Source organism: Rhizophagus irregularis, chromosome 2 (genome assembly GCF_026210795.1).
Source record: "Rhizophagus irregularis chromosome 2, complete sequence".
NCBI classification, from domain to species: domain Eukaryota; kingdom Fungi; phylum Glomeromycota; class Glomeromycetes; order Glomerales; family Glomeraceae; genus Rhizophagus; species Rhizophagus irregularis.
In genome coordinates, this window is record NC_089430.1 from 4,770,762 (window position 1) to 4,795,572 (window position 24,811).

The 24,811-nt window shown below is 26.9% G+C and overlaps 4 protein-coding genes across 4 annotated transcripts; 2 read left to right on the forward strand and 2 right to left on the reverse strand.

The window, feature by feature from the left end:
* Nucleotides 1–3,718: 3,718 nt before the first annotated feature.
* On the forward strand, nt 3,719–5,327 carry OCT59_012391 (uncharacterized protein; the record flags this gene model as incomplete). The annotated part of the gene is made up of 10 exons (XM_066134424.1): nt 3,719–3,725; nt 4,234–4,261; nt 4,356–4,388; nt 4,564–4,602; nt 4,780–4,794; nt 4,883–4,913; nt 4,989–5,025; nt 5,104–5,144; nt 5,211–5,241; nt 5,305–5,327. 10 exons carry the CDS (start codon nt 3,719–3,721, stop codon nt 5,325–5,327), a joined length of 285 nt encoding a protein of 94 aa, XP_065989689.1.
* A 3,762-nt stretch (nt 5,328–9,089) lies between these two features.
* Nucleotides 9,090–10,095, reverse strand: OCT59_012392 (Putative proteasome subunit alpha type-2; the record flags this gene model as incomplete). The annotated part of the gene is made up of 2 exons (XM_025312926.2): nt 9,090–9,652; nt 10,038–10,095. 2 exons carry the CDS (start codon nt 10,093–10,095, stop codon nt 9,090–9,092), a joined length of 621 nt encoding a protein of 206 aa, XP_025188657.2.
* Nucleotides 10,096–16,821: 6,726 nt separating this feature from the next.
* OCT59_012393 (uncharacterized protein) lies at nt 16,822–17,271 on the forward strand (the record flags this gene model as incomplete). The annotated part of the gene is made up of 1 exon (XM_025323996.1): nt 16,822–17,271. The coding sequence occupies one exon, from the start codon at nt 16,822–16,824 to the stop codon at nt 17,269–17,271; it is 450 nt and encodes a 149-aa protein (XP_025188658.1).
* A 4,396-nt stretch (nt 17,272–21,667) lies between these two features.
* OCT59_012394 (uncharacterized protein) lies at nt 21,668–23,230 on the reverse strand. Its single transcript, XM_066134425.1, has 2 exons — nt 22,188–23,230; nt 21,668–22,080 (listed from the first exon to the last, which is right to left on the reverse strand). The coding sequence occupies exon 1, from the start codon at nt 23,098–23,100 to the stop codon at nt 22,192–22,194; it is 909 nt and encodes a 302-aa protein (XP_065989690.1). The 5' UTR covers nt 23,101–23,230; the 3' UTR covers nt 21,668–22,080; nt 22,188–22,191.
* Between the last annotated feature and the right edge of the window lie 1,581 nt (nt 23,231–24,811).

A 24,811-nucleotide genomic window follows, 5' to 3' on the forward strand; every position in this document is an offset into this window, starting at 1 on the left:
TTGAATTAAAGTTAATTTAGTTTTAATATATCATATGCAAATAAATAATAAATTTCCTTACCAAATAAATTCCATAGATCAGTGAAATATTTTTTTGGTCTCCATAGACACTGTCGAATTTCAAAAGATAATTGTATGATGCCAAATATAATTGTAATTTTGTAAAGTGAACCACGATAAAAATCAGCAATGGACAATGCTGTAGAAGCTAGTGTATAGCAAATATAAAAAATTGTATAGATAACCCAAATAAAAGAATAGTAAATCCATCCAAAAGTTTTCCACTTAAAGTCTATGATCGCAGCAAAATTCCACCAATTATATAAATTATTACTATCTATATTACAAAAAAGAATCTTTTTTGGTTTATATAAAAATTCATTCCAAATATTATTCTTTTTTGGTACCATCATGATTGTTTTTAGTCCTGTAATCATTTTTTTTAGTATTGTGGTATCGGTGTCATCTTGGTATTCACAAAAAATTTGAGGAAAAGGAACAATGAGACTGATTGTTCTGGTTTCTTTCTGTGACTTATTTAAATATCGATCATATAATGAAGATATAGACTTAAAGTAATTACTACCCAGATGTGATTTTATAATGCAATTATTTAAGTATGAGTTAAGTGAAGTATCTCTTGAACTACTAATGGAATTACAATTAGGAGATAACATAATAGATGTGTATGCCATATATTTAATTAAGAAATCAGAATAACAGTTTTGACATAATTCAGGCAAATTTAAACTAATAAAAGGCAACAATGTGTTTTTGTAATCTCCTGAATTACTTGTAATTGATTCAATAATTTTATCAATAATTTGTTGAACAATATCATCATAATTTTTCTTAATGGTTATTTTTAATATTTCTGATCCAAATTTTATAAATAACTTTCTATCGTTTATAATTTTTATAACCATTGGTTTAAAAATATTCTCCCATCCAAAAGTAGTATCGTTTTCATTCCATAATTTCAAAAGTTCTGATCCAAATTTTGATAATCCTATTGTATCATTTATAATATTATCACTATATAAATCTTTTATACTCGATAATGGTATTGAAGATCTATAATCATTAAATTCATTATCTAGAAGTTTTTTAAAGTGGTAATTAATTAGTTTAATATCGTTATTATCTATTTGTTCAAAATATAAAATATTTTCAATTTTTTCTCTAATATCATTCCATTCATTATTACTCCAAATGTATTGACATCTCATATCTTCAATGTTATAAATATTGATTCCACTCCCCTTAATTAGTACCAAATACCGGTTATTTAATAATTTAAATGAAAGTATATAAGACCTAAGATTAAAAATGTATGATGTACCACGATCCCCATGCTTACTGACTTTTATATGATCCTCATACTCATATCTCTCTAGGAACCATTCCTTTTCATTAACCTCATGTTCTATTCGAACCCCACCTTCTGGTATAACCCTATCAATGCCCTTTTCGATGATATCCTTAAGCATTTCTTGAATAAATTTTAAAGTAGAAAAAGAGTAAATACTACTATCTTGGTCAATCTTGTTCGATATGTTTGTTAATTGTTGTAATCTACTTTCATCTAACCAATCTGTGACACAAACATTATTATTATTGTCAATGGAAACTTTTTTATTTAATTTAGTTATCACATTCTTCTTATTAAAATCATTCATATTTCCAATATCACCAGTAATATCTATTACATTAGAAGGCTGATAAGGATCGATAAGCCTATATTTATTTTCTTTTAAAACCTTAACTATTAATCCTTCCAAACCATATTTTAAAGTTATGAATTTTACTGGAACTTCGTGATAGTAAAGATTTTCTACGAATAATTACTATTAAAATTTATAAAAATTTTTTATCATATCAAAAATATGCTGTATATATTGTAAAAATAATACCAACCACGTGAATATATCATCCCACTTTCCATTGAAAATATCCGAATACCTGAAAAAATATCTGTCGCCCATAATGTTTGATTTTTATTCGCAATTGCTTGAAAAGTATACCTCAACGGTTGAGTATCTAGTATATTGTATTGGTTATCTAAGGTCATTGTCGATAAATTAAATTGAAGTATTAACGTTTCAGAATTTCGTAAAAAAAGAAATAACTTTGATTGACATATAAGACAACCCGATAAGTCATGAATTTCTATATCATAAATATGAGAATATTCCCAAGAAACTGTTTTATTTGGCTTATTTGTAAAACAGAACTTGCAAATTTTGCGATCTTTTATTGTTACTTGAATTAAATCACCATTAGGAAGGAATCCAATATCTTGCTTGGGAGGTACATAGTTATATTCAGTAAGGGAATAGGGACACTTTAGTTCAAGATATCGATTACTAAGAGGATTACTATTTAAATCAATAAGACCTAATTACAGTATAAATTATTAATTAAACAAAATTAAATTTTTTATTATTCTCATTAATTGAGTCAATAAATACTTACAATAGTTATCACCGTCTTCCTCACCCCAATAAAAAAATAACAAAATTTTCTTGCATAGAATATATGACTTTATATAGTAGGACTTTTTGAGTCGATCTACTAACTGAAAATAAACATCGGATTTGGGTTGAATATGCTTATTCTTTTCAATATTAACATACCATCCAAGAACTGAATTATTTTCTTTACTATAAGTTACAACATAAGCTTCATTGTCAGTATCATTGATGTATTGAGAAACAAAAATACGATCAATTGATTCCCTATGTTTTTCCTTATTTTTTTCATCCTCATTATCAGTCGCTTCCATTTGTACTTTCGTACTATCATCAAAACCATGATCCGCAATTGGAAGTCTAGTATCTTCTGGAGATTCAATTTTTTCGGGATCCATATCACGTTAATGAATTTTATTTCAAAATCCACAAAAAAAATTTTTTTTTTTTTTGCGCTTTTTATAAAAAAAAAAAATAACAAATTACAAGATTATTTTATTAAAATTTCCATTTATAGTAAGCATAATAAAATATGCACGGTAAACCAATTAATTAATTTATTTGATGATAAAGTCAACTTGATTAGATAGAAAAAAATTAAAATTTTACATGTATGGTACAAAATTTTACGCCAAAGAGAACGATAAGAAAAAAATTTTTTTTATTGTGTAGGATAAAATAGGAAATTGAAATCATATGAATTCAAACATTATGTAAAAGAATAGTTCCAGTTTAATTTTGTGAGAAATTGATAAGTTTCTTCTTGAAATTTATTTATTTAATTATTGATTTATTTGCATGAACGAGTTTAAAAAACTAGATTTTATGATTAAGTTTATTAGCATAATGGAATACGATCGATAAATCAATAACTTATTTGACGAAGTTAAATTATTTAATTGGACAAAAAAATTAAAAATTAAAATTTTGTAATGCATAATGCATATGCATGTGTTTAGTACAAAATTTTGCGCCAGAGAGAACAATAGATAAAATTCTTTTTTTTATTGTAGCTTTTTTTTTATTGTGTAGGATAAAATAGGAAATTGAAATTATACGATCCTATAAAAAAATTTCTGGGAAAATTGATCAATTTTCTAAAAAATTTTTATAGGGAGAATTCATGTAAAAGAACAGTTCCAGTTTAATTTTGTTATTCTTGAAATTTATTTATTTAGTTATTGATTTATTTATAAACGAGTTTAAAAACTAAATTTTAAGATAAAGCTTAATAGCATAATGAAAATATGCACGGTAAAATCAATTAGTTTATTTGACGAAATTAACTTTTAATTGAACAAAAAAATTAAAAATTAAAATTTCATTATGCATAATGCAGAGTACAAATTTTGTGCGATAATTTTTTTTTATTGTGGCTTTAATTGTGTAGGATAAAATAGGAAGACAAATGTTGTTTAGTACAAAATTTTGCGTCATAGATAATAATAGAAAAAAATTCTTTTTTTATTTTGGCTTTTTTTATTGTGTAGGATAAAATAGGAAATCCATTATTCATAAAAAAATCAATAAGTTCTCTTCTATAATTCTATTACATGCGAAACTTTAATTTGTTTATGTTCGAATGCATGCATGAATGAATTAAAAAACACCAGATTTAAGTTTAATATCAAACTATCTTGTCTATGTATCTAATAAGGATCCGAAACGGGTATATGATAAGTTTCGCATCTCATTACATACAAAACTTTAACATTTTTATAAAAGAACGTTTCTAGCGTTCTTTATTCTTTTTTTTTTGTAGGTTTCGGTACTCCAAGGTTCCCGAAACGGTAAGTTTCGCAACATCTTGTTGCGAAACTTTAAAATTATTTTTTTATTTTTTCAAAGAACGTTTCTAACGTTCTTTATCTTTTTTTTTTGTAGGTTCGGTACTCAATATTTCCAAACTTTAACATGGTAAGTTTAAACTTGAATTTTTTTATATTTTTTTTTCGCTAAGAACGTTTTACTTATGTTCTTATTTTATTTTTTTTAGAGAACGGTAAGCCGGGGAAAGGGATTTTATTTTTTTAAAAAAAAATCTTTTCGTTAAGAACGTTTTACTAACGTTCTTTTTTTAAATTTTTTTAAGGAACGCTTCCTGGACCATTCAAGGTGAAATTGATGCAAGGTAAGCTAGGGGAAGGGATTTTTTTTTTTCTCTTTTTTTTATTTTTTTTCGCTAAGAACTTTTACTGACGTTCTTCTTTGATTTTTTTAGATGGATACTATAACCAAAGAAATGCAAACCCAACGAAAAATTTATAATACAAAAAAAAAAATAACGTGGTGAGAACGGCTTCCTAAGATGGAACGGATCAAGGTAAGCCGAGGGAAGGGGAATTTGTTTTTTTAAAAATTTTTTTTCGTTAAGAACGTTTACTAACATTCTTCATTGTCTTTTTTTTTAGAGAACGGCTCCCCGGACGAAATGGATATGAGGTAAGTTGGAGAAAATATAATATATTTTTTATTAAACAAAACGTTGACCAACGTTTCGATTTTATTCTTTTGTAGGTCCACGGTCCTGTTAGTTTCTGGGCGGAATTTGAAGGTAAAACTTCAAAATTCTTTTTTTTTTTACTTTATTTAAATGAGACATTAGCTAACGTTTCAATTTTATTTTTTGTAGGTTTTCAGCTTTCCGGACGCCTCTTGGACGGAATTTCGAAGGTATTCCTTCGAATAAATTTTTTCTATTAATTTTATCTAGTGAACGTCATGTTCCTTTTTTTGTAGGTCCAGAACACCGCCAGACTCCATTTCAAAGGTATACCTTTCAAAATTTTTTTTTATCGAATATTAACTAATGTTCATTTTTCTTTTATTTTAGGTTCTGGGTTCCCATTTTGCTAAAAGTCTTCTGGATGCTGAACTGTAATGGTGAAGAACTTCGAAGGTAAACACTTTGAAGTTCTTTTTTTGTTTTGCTTTCTTTAACGAACATTATACTAATGTTTGTTTTCTTTATGTTTAGGTTCCGGGCTGCTGGGTTATATATTTCAAAGCTGTTTATTTCAAAAATTTTTTCCATTTGTAGATCTGTTTGTTGGAATCGAACCAACTGGAACAACATCCAAACCATGGTAAGAAATGTGGATTTTTTTATAAATGTATTATATATGTAATATTATAAAGGAAAAATTTACTTTATGAATTTATAATTATTTTTTATTCCTTGCTTTGGTTCTAGAATTGTTATTCTCGTTTCTAGTTTGTTCAATAACCTATTCCTACAAGTCATGTTTAAAATAATAAAATAGCTATAAGCAATACCTTTTAAGATAATAAATTTGGATTTTCACAGAGAATTGACGTTAACAATCGTTTTACTGTAGACTTATTATTAAGAACAAAAAAAAAATTAGAATTATTTTATTTTATCAAATATTCTTTAAACGTTTGATTAATTAAGCAGTTCACCAAATGCAACTAAGAATCAAGTACAACTGATGTTTTGCATAGTAATAATTTTACTTAATAAATATATTTCATTATCATTTTAAAATAAAGAATTATAAATTATATGGTATTTTTCTGTACTGTAACTCATTTATTCAAGAAGTCACGTTTAATAATAAGTAGAAACTGAACATGCATTTTTTTTACATTTTCGTTTTTATTAATTGCATTATATTAATGAACTTTTTTTCGATATAAAAAATAAATTTTATGAATTGTATTAGATTTCTCGTACCATTTAAAAAATCCACATGACAAGCTTTTTCCTGTAGTTTGATTAAATTATTGATGATAATTATAAAGAAAGCATTTTAATATTTTGGTTGTACTTTACAATTTAATAATTTTAAGAAGTTTATTGTTGTGGTATTGTTCACTTTTAATTATAGAAATCGTTAAAAAAAAAACTGAAGAAAGAAAAATGTCTAAAATAATAAAAAATTAAAGTATCTATAATACTGCACTGTATAAGTTTATTTAAAGAGGTTTTAAATATAGTGTAAAAATGATATGACTTTAGTACGTAATTTGATGAGTTTACATCATTTATTTTTTTGCTAATGAAATTTGTGAAAATTATATAATATTTTATCCCTGTTTAATTTAACAAATGGGGTACAAAAAGTTTTATATATGTATTACGTATATTAATACATAAAATATTTAATTTGTAAGTTATTTTTATAATATTATCTATTATCTATTATATATAATAACTAGCCAATATTTTTTTGGGGAACGTATTAATTAATAGCATCACGGGATCAACGATCGGGGATCATATTATATTTTAATAATAAACTAGCAGTAACCCGTTGCTTCGCAATGAATTTGTTTAAATAGAAAAATTTAGAATTAAAGATGGTTACAGTAGTTTTTTGTCTATAATTAGGAATTTAATATGGTAATAATTAGTTAAGAACCTATATAATTTGCACTCGCGCGGTTTGTATCGATCTTCACCATATAAGGAACAAGTGACATTTAAGTGTCACTGATCACGTGTAGCCACGAGTTCAGTATCTGAGGGACTCGGTTTTTTTAGTGTCAAAAATTTATTTGTCACACCCGTGATACAAAAAACCACGCCCACAAAACTTGGGTGCATATAATTTACCCGGTGATATCAAATTTGTGCATTATATTTTATTGGCTAATTATATAATATTTTATTTTTATTTAATAATAAAAAAAAATTTAAAAAAAAATTTGGGGGGAAGAAAAAGGATAAAGAAAGAAATCAGTTTAAAAAAAAGGGAAATTTCAAGAAATAAGTACGAAAAAAATTCTGAAAAAAAAGGACAATAATCCGATCCAAAAGAGTGAAAAAAAAATTTTTTTTTAAAAAAATAACAATATGGTCTAAAAAAAAAGATCAAAAAAAATAAAAAAAAAAATTGGTCTTAAAGACCAAAACAAATGGGATAATTTAATAAAAAAAAATATAATTTTTTCAGTTTGGGAAAAAAATTAATCCTAAACGGGAAAAGAATGAGAAAAAACAAAATTTTCAGGTTGAAAAAAAAAACTAAACTATTAAACTAAAAGAAAAGGGAGAAAAAATTTTTTCGGTTTGAAAAATTTTCAAAAAAATATTTGAAAAAAAAAAATTTGGACAAAAAATTACTGAAATTGGATTAGTTGATTGGAATCGAATATAAATAGATCAGGCGGAGGCATGTCACGGGTTTTAATTCGCCGCAACATTGATCTGATTATCGATCCAAATCTAAATAGTGAAAGAATGTATTCGGGAAAAAAAAATTCGGTTTGAAAGAAAAAAACTAACCGAAAAAGGAAAAGGGAAAAAAAATATAGATCGGTTGGAAAAAAAAAATCATTAGATATACAACATGACTTGCCGATCAAGCGAGTCTTAACTATAAAGAACATGGATCAGCAATTCAAAATTAATTTATACAGGCTAATTTAAACGTTAGTCACACAAACACTTTTTTTTTAATTATACGGATCCAAGTTCAAATGTAAGGATGCTTATTTTTATACGAGATTATCGAGATTATCGTAAATGGTGTAAATCATCATTAGAACAATGAAGGAAAATAAATCGCACCTGATGTATTGTTTTAATTTTATTTATTATTTAAAAAAAAAAAATACAATAATTAAAAAAAAGAATATTATTAATTTCCATTTTATTGGTTTAATTTTGAGTCAATAATAGCCATATAAAGTTTATTTTTAGTAATATATCCATTATGTAAATATACACTATTTTTTTGTATTTTTTATTATTTTTAAATATTAGTTCTTTATTTTGTATACTTTAAACAAGTTTAAAACGTAAGAATAAATAAATCATTTTAAAGACTCTTTAAACATATCAGATATGATATTTTTAAATAATATTGGATTTATTTATTACCTTTGTTTTTTCTCTGTCTTGATGTCTTCGTCGCGGTCGCGCTGGTTATTTTAAATGTTACACAATGACTGATTTCATTTACCGTTAAATTATTTAACCGGTTGTTTATCTGTCACATGACACAAACCCCAGTGGACATTTGCTATAGTAAAATTTAACTAAGGAGGATATTCTACCCTTAATATGTCACTTATTAAATCGACTTTAATTATGAAGTTATTTGAAATTGCTATATTTTATTAAATAGGTGTTTAATCGCTCTCACTATATTCAAGGATCCGATTTACTGTAAAATATGAAATTCAAGACGAGATGATATCATGCCACCAAGTGGTCCACCTAGAACTTGCATAATAAGGATTATCTTATATTTATTTATCATTTATCATTTTTATTTTTCATTATTTTTCATTTTTTCATTTTTTTTATTTTTTATTTTTTTTCTTTTTATTTTTTGTTGCTTTTCTTGTTTTTTATCTTTTTTTGTTATTTTTTTATTTTTAAATCCCCACTGTGTAGTCCTTTGGTAAACCACTAATAATTTATGACAGCAACCATAAGAGCCAGGTACATAGGCTAATCCTCCTAAAAAAATCATTTAATTATTGAATTCAATTCCAATTTACAAAAAAAATTTTAAGAACAACAAAATAATCACAAAAAAAAGTTTATCAATTCTAGTTAACTTTCTAAATAAGGGACTTTCTTAGTAGTTTCCTTCTGTAAATCCTGTTGCAGTGCCACCAATAATACCAATCTCAATTGAATTTTCAGTCATTTTCCTTCAAACCCTCTTTAAGAGTAAGAATTGAAGTATGAACAGCATCTTCAAGTTCAATATCATCATTATAACATTTTTCTAGGAATGTTTTGGCATTAATCATATTCTTCCCGATTGCAGATGCCTTCCATGCCCAATACGATCCTGAAGGATCAACTTGATATAATGCTGGACCAGTTTCATCATAACCAGCAATTAAAAGGGAAATACCAAACGGATGAACACCTCCACTCTGAGTGAATTTTTGCATAACACTGGCAACTTCTTTTACTAAAATTCCTGTTGGAGGATATTCATTATATATTCTTTTATATCTTTGTGCTGCCTTTCTTGCCTTAGATAATAAGATCCTAAAATCAGGGCCCATTCCAGAATAAACCATTTCAATATTTGGGCAAACATTTGCAACTTTTTCGAGAGAAGAACCATCAATAAGTGGTGACGCACTTTTCTTCTTGGTTGTGATAACAATACCATTGGTTGCTTTGATGCTGATGCTCGTTACACCTTGAGCAACAGCATTTAATGCATATTCAATTTGAACAAGTTTTTCTGACGGTGAAAAAGTCGGTAAAGAAAAACTATGTCATTGTACCAGCAGGAAAGCCAGTTTCTCCTATATTCTTACTTCTTTCAGCTTTTTTTATCTGTAAACCAGTATCATTAAAACTATGCTAAGCAGAGAGTGCAAATCTTTCTTGGTATAAAAAGATATGAAATTCTTGTTTATATTTATTTCAACCATTGTAATGTCAACATTCCGAAGTTTTAGACTACCAGGAAGTCTCGCCTAGAAATACTATAATGATGCAAGAGAAGCAATGGGTTTAGGCAGAGTGAGAGAATTGTCAGACATAACAAATGATATAGATGTACAACAAAGATTTATGAGTGCCTATTCGATATTGTATAATATTATAAATATAAATTTACTTACTGAAAAGTTCTTTGTAGCAGAACTGCAGGAGGATCTTCTCTTTGTTGATATTGATCATAATGTCCAATCCGGTTTTACCACAAATCTTTTTGGTTCATAATTATTTATCTATTAAATTATTTGTTTATTTTGAATATTTAATTGCCGATCCGCATGTGATCGATAGAATTTATATAATAAAATGCGGCGCAACATTTATATATAAGCCATGTCGATCATGTTTTTATATCAAATAAAATGCAACCATATTGTTATACAATTACGTAATTTAACACCTGCAATATACGTTTAAGATCTTAGAAAAAAAAAATTTTTTTATAAAAAGTTTTTTTTCTTTGCAGTTTATAAAGTTTTATATGTGGGAAACGGAGATTTCATAGTATTTACTACTATTTTACTTCTATGGTATAAATGATTTCTAGCTCTTTAACTTTTCTTTGACGCTTATAAAACTTTTTTTGATTATTATTTCTGTCAACTATTACATTTTTAATAACACTACGCACTTTTATATCTCTTTTTCTTTCACAAATATGTCCAGTTTGTAAAAAATATGAATATAATGAAATATATGGATAATAAAAAGGACTTTTATTAAGTTTTAGCGTAATCTCAAAATAGGAATAGTTATCTTGAATTTTTTTTAAAAAAATAATAAACAAGTCATATAAATATGGACATAATAATGAAGTTCTGATATAATAGCGCCAGTTGCAACAAGTTTTTTAGGAGTTATGTATGTATTTGACGTTGTTGTTTCTTGGGGAAACAGAGATTTCAAACGGCATCTTTTTTATTAATTAACATAACGCCGCATTTTACTATGTAAATTCTATCGATCACATGCGGATCGGCAATTAAAAGAAACAGCTTCTATATATATACGTTTATATAATAAAAAATTGAACAATGAATTTTTTTACATAATTAAAAAAAAAATCTGCGTATAATACCCGATAGAAGTTTCTAATGTTTTGATACAAAATGGATCCTACATTGTTTATAAAATTGATTTTTTTAGCCTAATATCATTGATTTATTCCATATAAAGACCTAAGATAATCTAAACAAGATAAAAAAAACGTTAGTATGATTTGCACCATACTCCATAAAAAAAAGCTTCCAGAAAGGTGTTAATATCATGCTACCAGTGGTTCACCCTAGAACTAGTACAATACACTGTATAATCCTATGGCAAACCACTGATATCATGACACCAACCATAAGAGCCAGGTACATAGGCTAACCCTCTTAAGGGAAAGCCAGTTTCTCTTATATCTTACTCCTCAGCTTTTTTTATCCGTAAACCAGTATCATTAAAACTATGCAAGCAGGGAGCGCAAGCTTACCTTAATAAATAAAGATTATTTTATTTATTTCAACTTTGGTAATGCTAAACTTCCAAAGTTTCAGACTGTACTGTCAGGAAGTCTCACTTAAAAAAAATTTTTTAAGAGTAAAATAATAAAATATGTAATATAATGTGTATTAGGAAAGAAGTGTGTAATTTTTAAAGAAAGGGAAGTGTATATTTTTAAAAATTTTTTAAAGAAAGGAAGAAGGGTGTATTTTTTAAAAAAAAAGAAGTGAGGGTGTATATATACTTTTAAAAAACCCTTTCGGTTAGGGAGTTTTGTTACAATATTACATCATTTTTTCCCATATGAAAGTTGGCGTTGGCATTATAATTACATAATTATTTACAAAACGCGTCAATGATTAATCAATAGTTATTGTAGTTATCGAAAATATCACGCGTTTTTAGATAATCTAGATATCTGTTAAAAGTCAGACTAATCTAGACAGCCTGTCGTATATTATTACAGTAGCATCAGTAAGATTTATTACAATAATCTTGCATACTAATACAATTGTTTGGCAATATTAGTCTTTTTTTTTATGGAAAGATAACGTCATTTTGACTTTTTAATAAAAACAATAGATACCATAATACTTTATTACATAACAATATACTACTGTACGTATGTTTAATAATGAGTCATATTTATAAAAAAACAAGTGCTGCGTATTGAGATCCTTTTTAGTAGTTAAATAATTCTATATTACTAAAAAATGCAGTTTATTATACGTTCTCACATAATTTTATTAATTCTTTCCATAATAAAAAAAATTTTTTGTATGTCATATGAATAAAACTAATTAATGAATAAAATTATTTGATAAAAATATATACATTATATTAATACCTATTCCTAAATTAAAAAAGTTACGAAAAGATACTATTGATGATTTATTTATGTTAAATATTATTTTTCGTAGAAAAAAAATCGAATGCATGGTGACTAATAATAATAAGAGGCGGATAAGAGTAAATCAAATTGATTACATATTACATCATTTTCTAATACTCCGATTTTCAACACATGGACGTGATGAAGATCCTTTTGGTATTTGTTCGGAATGACTCATGATTTGAGTAATATAACAAACCGCAGCCATAAAAAAAACTATTGGAAAGATTACGCAAGATACTATAAATCAATATCAACCGGCAATCCCAATTTAAGCGTATTGTTTTGCCAGAAATAGGATGAAAAATAATCTAAAATGGATTGAATTTGAAAAAAAAATTTCATTTCATAGGCTAGCGCTGTTTATATTTATATCAGTGACTTGGTTTTTTCATCAGTATCTTAGGCAATATAAGTAATTTTTTATGGTAATAACGTCATTTGACTTTTTTTAGGCCAGTCATCATCATATTTTAACATCATGTGCTGCGGTTTGTTGAGCAGAAATACTTTTTAGTTTTTAAAGATTAACTCAATTATTTCTATGTTATTAAAGTGCACGTATCATTAAGTAAATACAATTTATAGTATATTCTCATAATTTTATTAATAATAATAAATTTTGTATGTATATAATGAATAAAATTATTTGATAAAAAGATATATTAATGACCTAACAATTTTTGGTTTACAAGATTAATTGAAATTCACTTTATATCTATAAATAAGTTTAAATTACGTGTCTAACTGTCTAACTTGGAAGTTGTCAATTTCGCAGTTACTAAATAACAATTTAACGCTTTTTGAGGAGTATAATATTGTTATAAAGCTGTGTACCAATAGCATAATATGTGAAGATTGCACATAATGTTTAATAAATTTTACAAACTAGATCGTAAAATATTAAAAGTATTAAAAATATCGTGATCATCGTGTGATTCCAAAAATCCGTGGATATGTGAATACGTTACAACTGTTATGAAGAATATAAGAAGAAATACACGTGTTAAAGAATTCGTTAATCAGATTTAAATTGATTTATTAATTTCTGTAACTGAATTTTTTCCTGTATATTTCGTATTTGCTATTTAATGGGTAACGTAAATGTGCTCATAAGGGGGATGTGACTATATCTGGGGTGATTATAGAGAGGGTCGACTGTATATGTTGTGCCTCAGGTGTCGATTTGCGTCATGTGATAACTGACATGCGTCAGATACCTGACTGCGTCACTTGTCACATAAATTAACGCAATTTGCGAGAGACAGATTGATGATTGACGGAGAAATTATATACTGTATATATATATAAATTTATTAGTACTCATAATTTGGAGCCAGTTCCTAAATTTCTGGCTATCATGAGAATATCTTCAAAATTGCAAAATTCAAATGAGAGCTGAAATTACGAAATTAGACATTTTCGTTAAATTTTACTATGATATTAAAAATTAAAATCGTCGACTGGAGATTATGGGAATTTTTTTTAGGAAGCATCACCAAATTTATTATACACTGACTTTTTTGGATTGTTGAATAAGAGATTTATTTATATATATTTTTTATTTTTATATACAATGTTATATGAAATTTTCTTATCTGTAGTTCAAAAATTATTATAAAGTACAATCAATTTTTAGATGGAAAAATAAATTATTTATTTTCTTCAGCAAAAAAATAAAAATATGCATAATCGATAATCTAACTTTTCTATATTATTCATTTAATGAATGTAATACAGTTCAGCCGAAATTTTACAATAGTAGGAAAAAATTTTTTTTCCCATTACATTTTTTTTTGTTATGCATAAAATGGAGTATAAATCTTTTCTTTTTCTTTTCAATCAGTTTATTCTCAAAATTTTATAAGATGTATCACTCAAGTTTACTGTACTTTGGATCATTGTAATTTGAATAAGAGGTATCTTACATTTTTCTCATTGCATAAAAAAAGTATTAATATATATTGTTCGATTATTCCATTTATTTGTTTGAATACAAAATTTATTACAACCATAATAATATTTTATTTATATACAGTGAAATTCGATATAATGGAACCATCCGTTCCATTAGTAAAATTTGTCAAAAATCCGTTATATCAAGAAATTTGTTATATCTTAATTATACCCAATTCCGATATATTAAGACTTTACTGTTATAGGGTTTGATTTTAAAGATCGTAGAATTACTAATCATTCAATGCGTTGTTGAATCTGGTGCTATTCTTGATGAGCAGATGACCTTTTCACGATATAAAACAATTTCAGAAGTATCTGCTTATCAACATCAATCTATCAAATAAACGTAAACGAGACAATGTTTCTCTTCTAATTTCTACCAAAAATCAGCACTAAAGGATTCAACTAACTATACAAATAAATTGGTATGTAAATAATCATTTGTTAAAACTTTTAATTTTATTGTTCAGAACTAATCATTTATTTTTTTTTTTTCAGGATTTTCCAAAGCATCTGATTTAATTGGACAACATGACGAAAATAACATGATTGAAAAGAGGAATCAGAATTAGGCAATTAGTAATCGAATAAAAATTTTTAATAAAGTATGTCATTTAGTACTGAAATAAAAATAAAATAAAGCGCAAATTGTTAAGTTATTATGATTTTTTAAATAATACTTATAAAATTAGGGATTTCACAGTTATCTATATGAGACCGGGAAATAAATATGCGAAGATTCTCGGTCATAGTTATCACATGAAAAATTAGTATGAAGGTAACTATGAGTGACACTTAGCGCGACAGGAGATTAGGGATGGTGAATCGATTCCCACAATTAGAATCGATTTTAGAATCGACTAATCGCGATTAATCGTTTCTCAAATTTCGATTCTAAAATTCGATTTTCGATTTCGATTAATCGTTTTTAATCGATTGTGCATCATTAAAGTTGTGGCAGGAAAATTTCCAATGATCACAAATTCAACATATAAAAATCATTTGGTTATTAAAATTTTATGGATTTGCAAATTAAAATAAAACGTTTATTGCATCGAATAATCAGTGATCGGCGGTAACTCTGGCCAAGCTTATAATTCTGGCCGGAATTAAAACTTTAGTATAACAATTCATATCCGATGTCACGTGGTTTATAATCTCGTAATTCGGGCCGGTACTATAGTTTCGATTTTTTATTCGATAATCGAGATTCTGGTTGGATTTTGTTTTTGCAGAATCGATTCCAATCCACACAGAGGATTAATTTATAATCACATTAAAAATACGTAATCCTAAAATATCAGATTGATTAGACTTTAAATTACAAGACATAAATCAAATACGGTAAGTATAAAATTTCCATCATATGTGTAGTTTATTTATTTACTTATAGAATAAAAAATAATTTCATCAATAAAAAAAGTGATTATTATGGAATACTTGGTTGTGCCATTTTATAAAGTTTATGAATACAGTAGTATTTTCGATACAGGTAACACGTCTCCAGGTATCAATTTACATCTCACAACATATAAATTATTCAAGTACAAACTCTATTAATCAAAAGAAAGGAATAAACAATATTTAAAATAAAAATTTTAACTATTGCAAAATATCAGAGAAAGATCTTAAATGTGCAATGTCTACACTTATCAGGACTTAGGATCGTGAATATTACCTATTATTTTGTCTGATTGACACATTATCTGAGGTTATTAACTATCCACTTAAATAAAATAATAAATCATTAAAATTTTTTCCAGTTAAGAATTTTTATCTTAAATAAACACAATAAGTCTGATTGAATATTAATAATTCGTTATCTGTTATAGCAAAACCACTTTTTAATTAAAAATTTTAATCGTGAGAATAAAATGATTGTAAAACTTATTTCAATTTAATACAATCATATGATGCCAACTTTATCGAATTATCCTATCACTCAATATAACATTATAATAAAGACAAAGAGAAGAGATAATATAAATTATGAGAAAAACTTTACCGTAATTTAAATAAATAACCAAAAGTTGGGAAACTAACTAATTTAATAAACTAAATAATAATCTTTGATTTTCCTGTAATATACAGTAAGAGATAAAATGAGCTTGTTGAAAACGTTTTACATTACATGCTTTACAGCATCCATCTCCAGTATATTCTTGTTTGCAATATTTACAAAGCATAGTTTAATAGATAAATTTAGAAAACTTTATTTAATGGTTAATAAACTCAACAGCAACAGAAAAAGCTGAATGTTACCTTGAAAATTTTTTTTTCCGATTTACGTTACACATGAACGACATAAGTGTAATAAAATAATGAATTTTAAAAAATTTTATTTTTTCTTTACTGTAATTACTTATATGTTCAAAAGTTCAAAAGTTTAAGAAAGTTTATTTGATAATTTTATATTTCTGGCTTTAGAGATCCCAAATAAATTAATATTTATTATGCATTTGAATGATATATGGTAAAATACATAATTTCTCATAATAATTTATTAAAAAATTTTTATTGCGACAAGTCAGGAATTCGAGTGTATAACAAAGCACGTCAACTTTTACAAAGCCATGTTCAGGAAGGCAATAAGGCCGTATGGATCTTCAATATATTTTCACAATGAATTTAAGATGATGGGAGCGATTTATAAATCAACGATGGAAGAAGATATAGGTTGCGGTTTACAAATGAAAAGTCAACAAGAGCTATTCGGAAAGAAGGAGAAATTTATCTTAAAGCAATCGAAAGAAAAGAAAAAAGTTCATTTCAAGTTCAAGTCAACAAATATCTCACCTTCGCAAAAGTCGAATGACGTTTCAGATGGCGGTGAAGAATTATATTTCGACGCGATGGACCAGAACGTGAATATGGATGAAATGCCAGCGACAGCAGTTACGCAGATACAATCAACATCTTCATCACATATAGGAAATAGCCGAGAAAAATTTGAAGAAATTAGTACTCTTAATGTTTTAGCAAAAAGACTACCGTCACGACCTTTAGCGTCTACGAAATCGTAAAAAGAGAGTACCAATTCGGATGACTCGAATGAGATAACAACTGCACAGTATTTTTTTATCCAAATATCATGACATCAAAATAATCGATACTAAGAATAAATATTCCTTCAAAACTAATGATCAGTTAATGAAAAACTAGACACGTAAAGCTTACTTTAATTATCTCCATATACAGTACCCTACAATAAGTCACCTGGTACCTACAAATTAATACAAATATTGAATAGGAAGAAACGCAAGAAAAAGAAAATGATTACGCGTGCGGATGTAGAGTAAGATTTAGATTTAGATTAGAGATTACGTTATGTAATGATGAATAAGGACGGTCAGGTTTCTATTATGGATTGACGATTCATTGGTCCTTGTAGAGTATAACTTACGGCTTTAATAGAGAAAGTTGTATTGAGCCGATAACACAGTTCAACCTGGAGAGACTAACTAGATTTTCTTATTCATTAGAATTTTTTTTTTAATTTAGCTTTTCTTTTCTTTTTTTTATATCTTGCATTTTAATTTACGATTTATTTAGCATTAGGTGTTTCTTATTAGTAGATAGATACTTTATTTAACGGATGTTCTAGAAATGTCTACATTGTAATAAATTACAAAACGTAAATATTACAATATTAATAAAGTTATAAATTTAAAAAAAAATATTGTAAATCAATTGGTGCATCAAAATTCTTTTTCTACAATAAATAGGAATTTCAATTTAAGCTTCTGTTTTGGGAATATGAATTTCTTTTCTGATGTATGAGTTCAAACGCATTAGTATAAACCTGCTTATTATTCTATATAATAAATAAATTCTACTTTACTAAAAATAAGATGGCCACAATAATTTATAACATAATTTAACTCGTTTAGCAATTTAATTTACGTGCGCTTATTTAAAATAAACATGCAATTAAATTCAGTTTAATCATGAGAAAATCGACGTCTTCAGCAGCAAAATGGGATTGTTCACATCAGAGTCTTGCTTTCAATGTGATTAAATAATTGTGTAAATTGAAAATAACAACTTTTAGTAAAAATTTAATAAAAAATTTTCATTTTGTAACTTTTCAACTATTGTTTCAATACATCAAACCCTCCATAGTTATAGTATATTTATTAAAACTGATACACTAGACTTTTATTTAATATGGTTCGATGGGCTCTATTAATTTTAATGAATCAATTTTATGTGATCGGTAATTTTATTTAAATATTACACTTCATTCTTTTCTTCAAATTAAAAAGTCCAAGCAATTAATATTATCTCCTGTTTCAAATTAGTGTATCAGGTGATTTTTCGATCAATTATAAAAAAAATTACCAGAAAGCAACCAAAACAAATTAAGTACAAATAATAATATAAATTTATTTCACACATTAATCAAAAAAATAAATTTATTAAGGAAGAACAATAAATTATATAAAAAATTAAAATTTTTTGTTAGATTATAACGAAAGGTAAAATTATTCCTTTAAAAAAAAAACTTCCCTTATATACAAGAATGTATGAACCATTAAGGAAATTAAATTAAAATAAAAAGTTTAAATAAAAAAGATAAATCTTCTCTTCATAATAAAACCAAAGTATCAAAAACTTCTATAATAAAACTTACGGTAGAACCGTTGGAATCGATTGAAATCGAAATAAGGAACTTAAAGAAATCTTTCATATGGAATACTCCCTAAAAAAAATAGACTTTAAAGTCGTACTGATCGACAAATCACTAATATCTTTAATCAAGAAAAAATCATCATTTAAAATTTAATAAAGCTCGAAACCAAAAATTTCCCTCTTTCATTGTATTTTTTATCATGTATTTTTTTTAGTACAAATTAAAGAGAGAATGTATCATTATGATGCAAGTTTGCTGCAAAATTTAGCCGCAGGAGCAGTAATTTTATCATAATAATTATTCATTATTCTTATTCAATATTCATAGGGATAGGAACAACTCGCTCAGTCCGTTCGGCTCTGAACCGATACTACTAAATGGACTGGAGCCGCTTCGAATCGGATGAACCAGTTCGGTTCTATAATTGGTTCTTGATCATTTCAGTCCAGAACTGAGTCAGTTCATATCAAAAATTTATCAGAACCGTTTCGGAATCAAAAGTACTGACCCGAAAGGAACGTTTCCATCCCTAGGTATTTATGATCCAAATAATTTGAATACAGTATCTATAACAATGATACCTGAAGTTATTTTTTATTAAAGAATTAATTGATTCTTCTTCTTCAGGAGAAACCTGTTATTCGTTGTGGATTATTTTAGCCAATTCTAATTTTAAATTGCTAAAATATTCTTTATTACGACATGTTGAAAGCTTTAAAGTGATTCCATTTCTAATGTAGTAAGATGTTAATATTCATAATCTGAAGTCACATGAACTTTCAATTAATATTATGTACAATTTACTATAAAGAAATAAAGTACAGTAACAATTTAACAAACGTTCGTATTATACCGAGTGCTACTTTTGTGAAAAAAATTATTTTTTGTTTTTACTATTGTAAAAAATAAAACATTCCACTAAAATTTATCATTTTATGTTTTGTATGTGACGATTTATGATTTAGATACAAAATTAAATAATAGTAAATATTTTATTATAAAGTTCTTTTCAATTATTATTACTATAGTCCTCAACTTTTGATAGAGTGCTATCAAAAAAAATATTGTATCGCACAAAGCAAGCTTTTAAAGTTAGTGTCACATGAACTAAATTTTTCGCTAATGTCGTATGTCGCATTATTAATGAGCAGAACGGCCTATAAAGTAAAAGCAATTGAAATTTATTGATTCCTATCCTTAAGAATGTTTGAGTATCAGATAAGATTAGCTTGCACTTATCAAATGAATTTAATGACGGAAGCTAAATATATCACGTACGTATGTCTTCATGTTGTATAATATCTGATATAATAATTGGTAAAATATATTGATTTATTAATGTTAAAAGTTATTTGTATATTTTTTATATTTATAAAATTTTATAATATATAAGTGGTGTTAAAGTAACTTCCATTATTAATTTCCACCTCACGTGACCTTAAAAATTTGTCACTGGTATTACATCCCATTTCTACTATGTATTCTAGAGACAGAGATATGTAAAATCCTATTTGTCATGCCTTATTTGTCACATGTTTAATTTTTAATGCCGGCCAAGATATATATATTACTAGTTTTAGATTAAATAACTATAAATATCATGTAGGGCTGAAAATTTTTTGTGATAAATATGATCATCGCTGGTATCATATAGCAATAAAAATTTTATTATTATAAAACATTGAAATATTTGGTGCTCATCAATGAGTGCTACTTATATAGCAATAAATATTTTCATTATTATAAAACTCTGAAATTTTTGGCGCTCATTAATGAGCACTAAAAAATCCATTCTTATATAGCAATAAAAATTTTCATTGTTATAAAACTTTGGAATTTTTGGCGCTCATTAATAAGCGCTAAAAAATCCATTTTATATAGCAATAAAAATTTTCATTATTATAAAACTTTTGAAATTTTGGTGCTCATTAATGAGTGCCAATCCATAGAGTATACTAGAATTCCATGGGTAATAGGAAATATAACCCATGGTGTGACTGAGGTGGTATGCTCATGATTCCATTACCAGAAAAAATATTTGATATACTGCCTCAGACTTTTGAACTGAGTAATAAACAAACATAAAAAATTTTTATAATTATTCATGCTCATTGATGAGTGTGAAAATTTTTATAATCTTTTCTTTTATTGGCATTAGCGCTCATTGATGAGCGCGAAGATTTTCTATTTTCTTATTAATCACCCATAGGTCACTTATAGGTCACCCATGGGATATACTATAGCCTTTTATAAAAGGTAGCTGGTTCATCTCAATTCCTCATTAGGAAGGAGCCTTCATAATCAGGGTCACTGGCAATACGTGCTAGAATATAAATGGCAGTATTCTTACTTTTACCCGATCCTCGATCAGTAATTATTACCCTAGTGTCTTCTGGGCGACTAAATAATCAGATTCATTTATGAAACATTTTGCGGTATTAATCAATATCTGGAGATACATTTTTAGGACAGTCAGAAATGAGTAGATTTTTTACAACATTACTTAGGTCTATGGGTTCTCCAACTGCATCATCTTCATTTGTTATGTTTTCAGAAAGATTACTTTCATTAACTTCAGTGTAAGATGAAGAATCATCTTTTGTATTTTGATTTTGTTTATTAGTATTATCTTTTCGATGTATATTATTTCGGATTGTTGTTGAGGGTCAGCTGGGTCATAACAGCTCTCACACACCAAAATTTTATTACCACTAAGGTTTATTATTGAGATATGATCTCCGCTTTTTTACACATGAAACACATCTGCCTCACATAGATTAAAATTTGAGCTTAATTATAAAAAGTATTTTATTAAATCTTATTGACTTATTTTTTTTTTTATATTAAAAAACTTATTTAATTGTTATTTTTTTAAAAGTGCTAAAAAATTAATTTTCAAGCTAACGAATTTAGGAAAATTTAAATAACGAACGCAATATGATTGGTGTACTTATAACATAATTTTTCTATCTCTTTTTTTTTCTGTTTTTGTGTTATTTTAATTTGGATTCGAAAAAAAAAACTTTTTCTATCTCTTTTTTTCTATGTTTTTGTGTTATTTTAATTTGGATTCGAAAAAAAAAACGAAAAAGAGTGACAATATTTGGGAATAAGTTATAGCTAGAACAAAAATTTCTTTGTATAAAATTCGAACGATAGTGGGAAAGATATTTCTAGAGTTTCATATATTTCTTTCGTCCTAAAAGAGATAAATAAAGAGTGAGTTTATCAAATAAAATTGGAATAAATCGAAGTTGAAATACGAATAAAAAATATAATTGAAAGCAATGTAGATAAGATGCAAACCTTATTAATCAATTAATGCATTAATACTAATTGACTTTTTAGAACGTTTTGGAGAAGGAAGAGGACCTAGAGTTTCTTCATTTTCATCACATCGTCTTTTTGAACTAGTTTCGTTGTCTTGTGATTCGTTTGTGGAACCCAATTCATGACTATTTTCTATTTTTTCATCGTCATCACTATCAACAACAATTGGTTCTATAGTCGTTGTATTATTAGAAATTTGGACGGCAAAATTAATTTCTTCGTTTCTTCTTGGTTTTTCCAAGGCAAAAAACAAATTTCTATTATGTTGGGTATAAATTTCGTACCATACTTTATGAATGTAACTACTGGCGACTTGTGATTCGTTAACTAGTTTCTCTACTTCGAGGAAAGCTCTTATTTCTTTTTGACAAAATAATCGGAAGAGCATATAACCATTCAATCCTTTAGTTTTTGTATTAGGATCCAATGGTTGTTCATGACTTTGTAAATTTTGTAAATATCCCGGGTATTTCGAGATTAATACTTCTGCATTATGAGCAATCTTATTATTATTTAATAGATCAACAATAGATTGTTGTTCGATTGAAAGTACTATAGGTTCTTTACTTTCTTTTCTACTTTTTGCTTGTCTTTTTTTCTTATTTATATTTGTATTTGTACTTTTCTCTTTTTTTTCATTGTTTTTTATTTTAATACTCTTTAAGATAATGGCATTTTGTTCCTTTATAGTATCCACAGTACTATTCAATTCGGCATTTTGTTCCTTTATAGTATCCACAGTACTATTCAATTCGGCATTTTGTTCCTTTATAGTATCCACAGTACTTTTCAATTCGGCAATTTTTTTAAGAAGTTCTTTAATAAGTTTGGAAAAATTATCATTTTTTTCATTTTGTTTCCCCTCGTTTTTTTTATTTTTTTTGCTCATGATGGTGATTCCTTCCCTATCAAAATAATTGAAAAACCAGGTCTTTTTATAGTAAAATGGGCTTAAAAAAAAGATGTTCTAATTTTTTTATCTAATTTGTCTATTATTGGCAAGAATCAACAAACTTAAATGGTGGGCAATAAGCCTAATCATTTTGTTTCTTTAAATACTTTTTGAGGAAAGAAAACAACTGATTTTCAAACAATAATCATGAGAAGATCAGCAATCTAATTTGTTGGTGTTACAAGTCCAACTAATAAAGTAGTTTTATGGTTATTTTTGGCGCTTTATTGTGTTTATTAATATTGTTCTTTTGTAATATTGGTGACTAGTTTGTACTAGCTAAATTTTATTTATAATCAAAATACTGAACACATATTTGCATTTTTTTTGTAGTACAAAATGTCCTGGTTATACTTGCCCCCATTAATGGGGTTGGGAGAATCCCATATCCTATCCCATCCCAAATTTATTTTATTTCAGAAAGGAGTAACCAATGACAAGTACATAAAAGAAGTAAACAACTATTACTAGTGGATAACTATACAATTAAGAGTGCTGTGGTTAAAAATCCTGTAAACTAGATTTAACATCATGTCTAAAAGACCTCACCCTCCGCCCATCCCAAATACCCATTTAATCCCATTTGCGTCGGAGTCACGTGACGTTACACAAATTTCCAAAAGGAAATTTTGCTCCCGGAAAATTTTGGAAAATCTCGAAATTTGGTTACACAAGTTTCCAAAAATGGAAATTTCATACCGATCATTTAATTCTGGCCTGAATTAAGGAATTAAGATTTAGTCTCATCCATCCCATTTAAATTTACAAATTATGGCCGAATCCGAAAGTCCAAAACTTAGGTCCGAAACCTCAGCCAAAATTCGAAAATCAAGCCAAAATCTGAAATTGTGGTCGGAGTACGAAAATCTGGACAAAATCTTTATTACGTGGTCCGAAATATAATTTCTTTTTAATGGGGTCCGAAAGTTTTTGTAATTCCGGCCAACATTGTAGTGCCGGCCAGAATTATGCCCTGCGTGACTTCGGATAAAAGTTTAGCCACCAGGTAAGAATGTTACACAAGGGAATGCGATGAACAATATACGAATGATTTAAATGCAGAGTATGAATGGTGTAAACCATGTCAAATAAAATATTTCAAAGAAAATTCCACTAAGTGGACCAGTGGAAATGAAAAAATTGATGATTTGATTCAATCAAAAATTAATGATCCGAATGATATTATATTTGAATGGATCCCATACGATCAATTTAACAATGTTGAAGAAATAGGAAAAGATGATTTTACTATAATATATTCAGCAAAATGGAATAGTGGTCCATTAAGTTATAATTATTTTAACAAAGAATTAATGAGAGTATCAAAAAGGAAGGTTGCCTTAAAATGCCTACGCGATGGAATTTTGTGTGTTACACAAATGTTACATAAACTTGTAATGCGGGCCGAAATTCAATAATGCTGGCCAGAAAATTTCGGCTCAGTTTTCTACTTTCGACCAGAGTTTCGTTTCGGAATGATTGGCCAAAGGTCGAATCCTGAAATTATGCCGAAATTGCCGAGTTTCGGCAACATGTATAGTCCTGATTATGGCGTAAACCTAAAATAGTGCTTAATGAGTTAAATCATTAAATGAATAATTATTACACATGTTCATTCATCATGCATTGATAAAAAAAATTTCTTTGT

What these genes read in the sequence shown, in the direction of transcription:
- OCT59_012394 (XM_066134425.1), bottom strand. Translation starts at nt 23,100, where the DNA reads ATGAGCAAAAAAAATAAAAAAAACGAGGGGAAACAAAATGAAAAAAAT.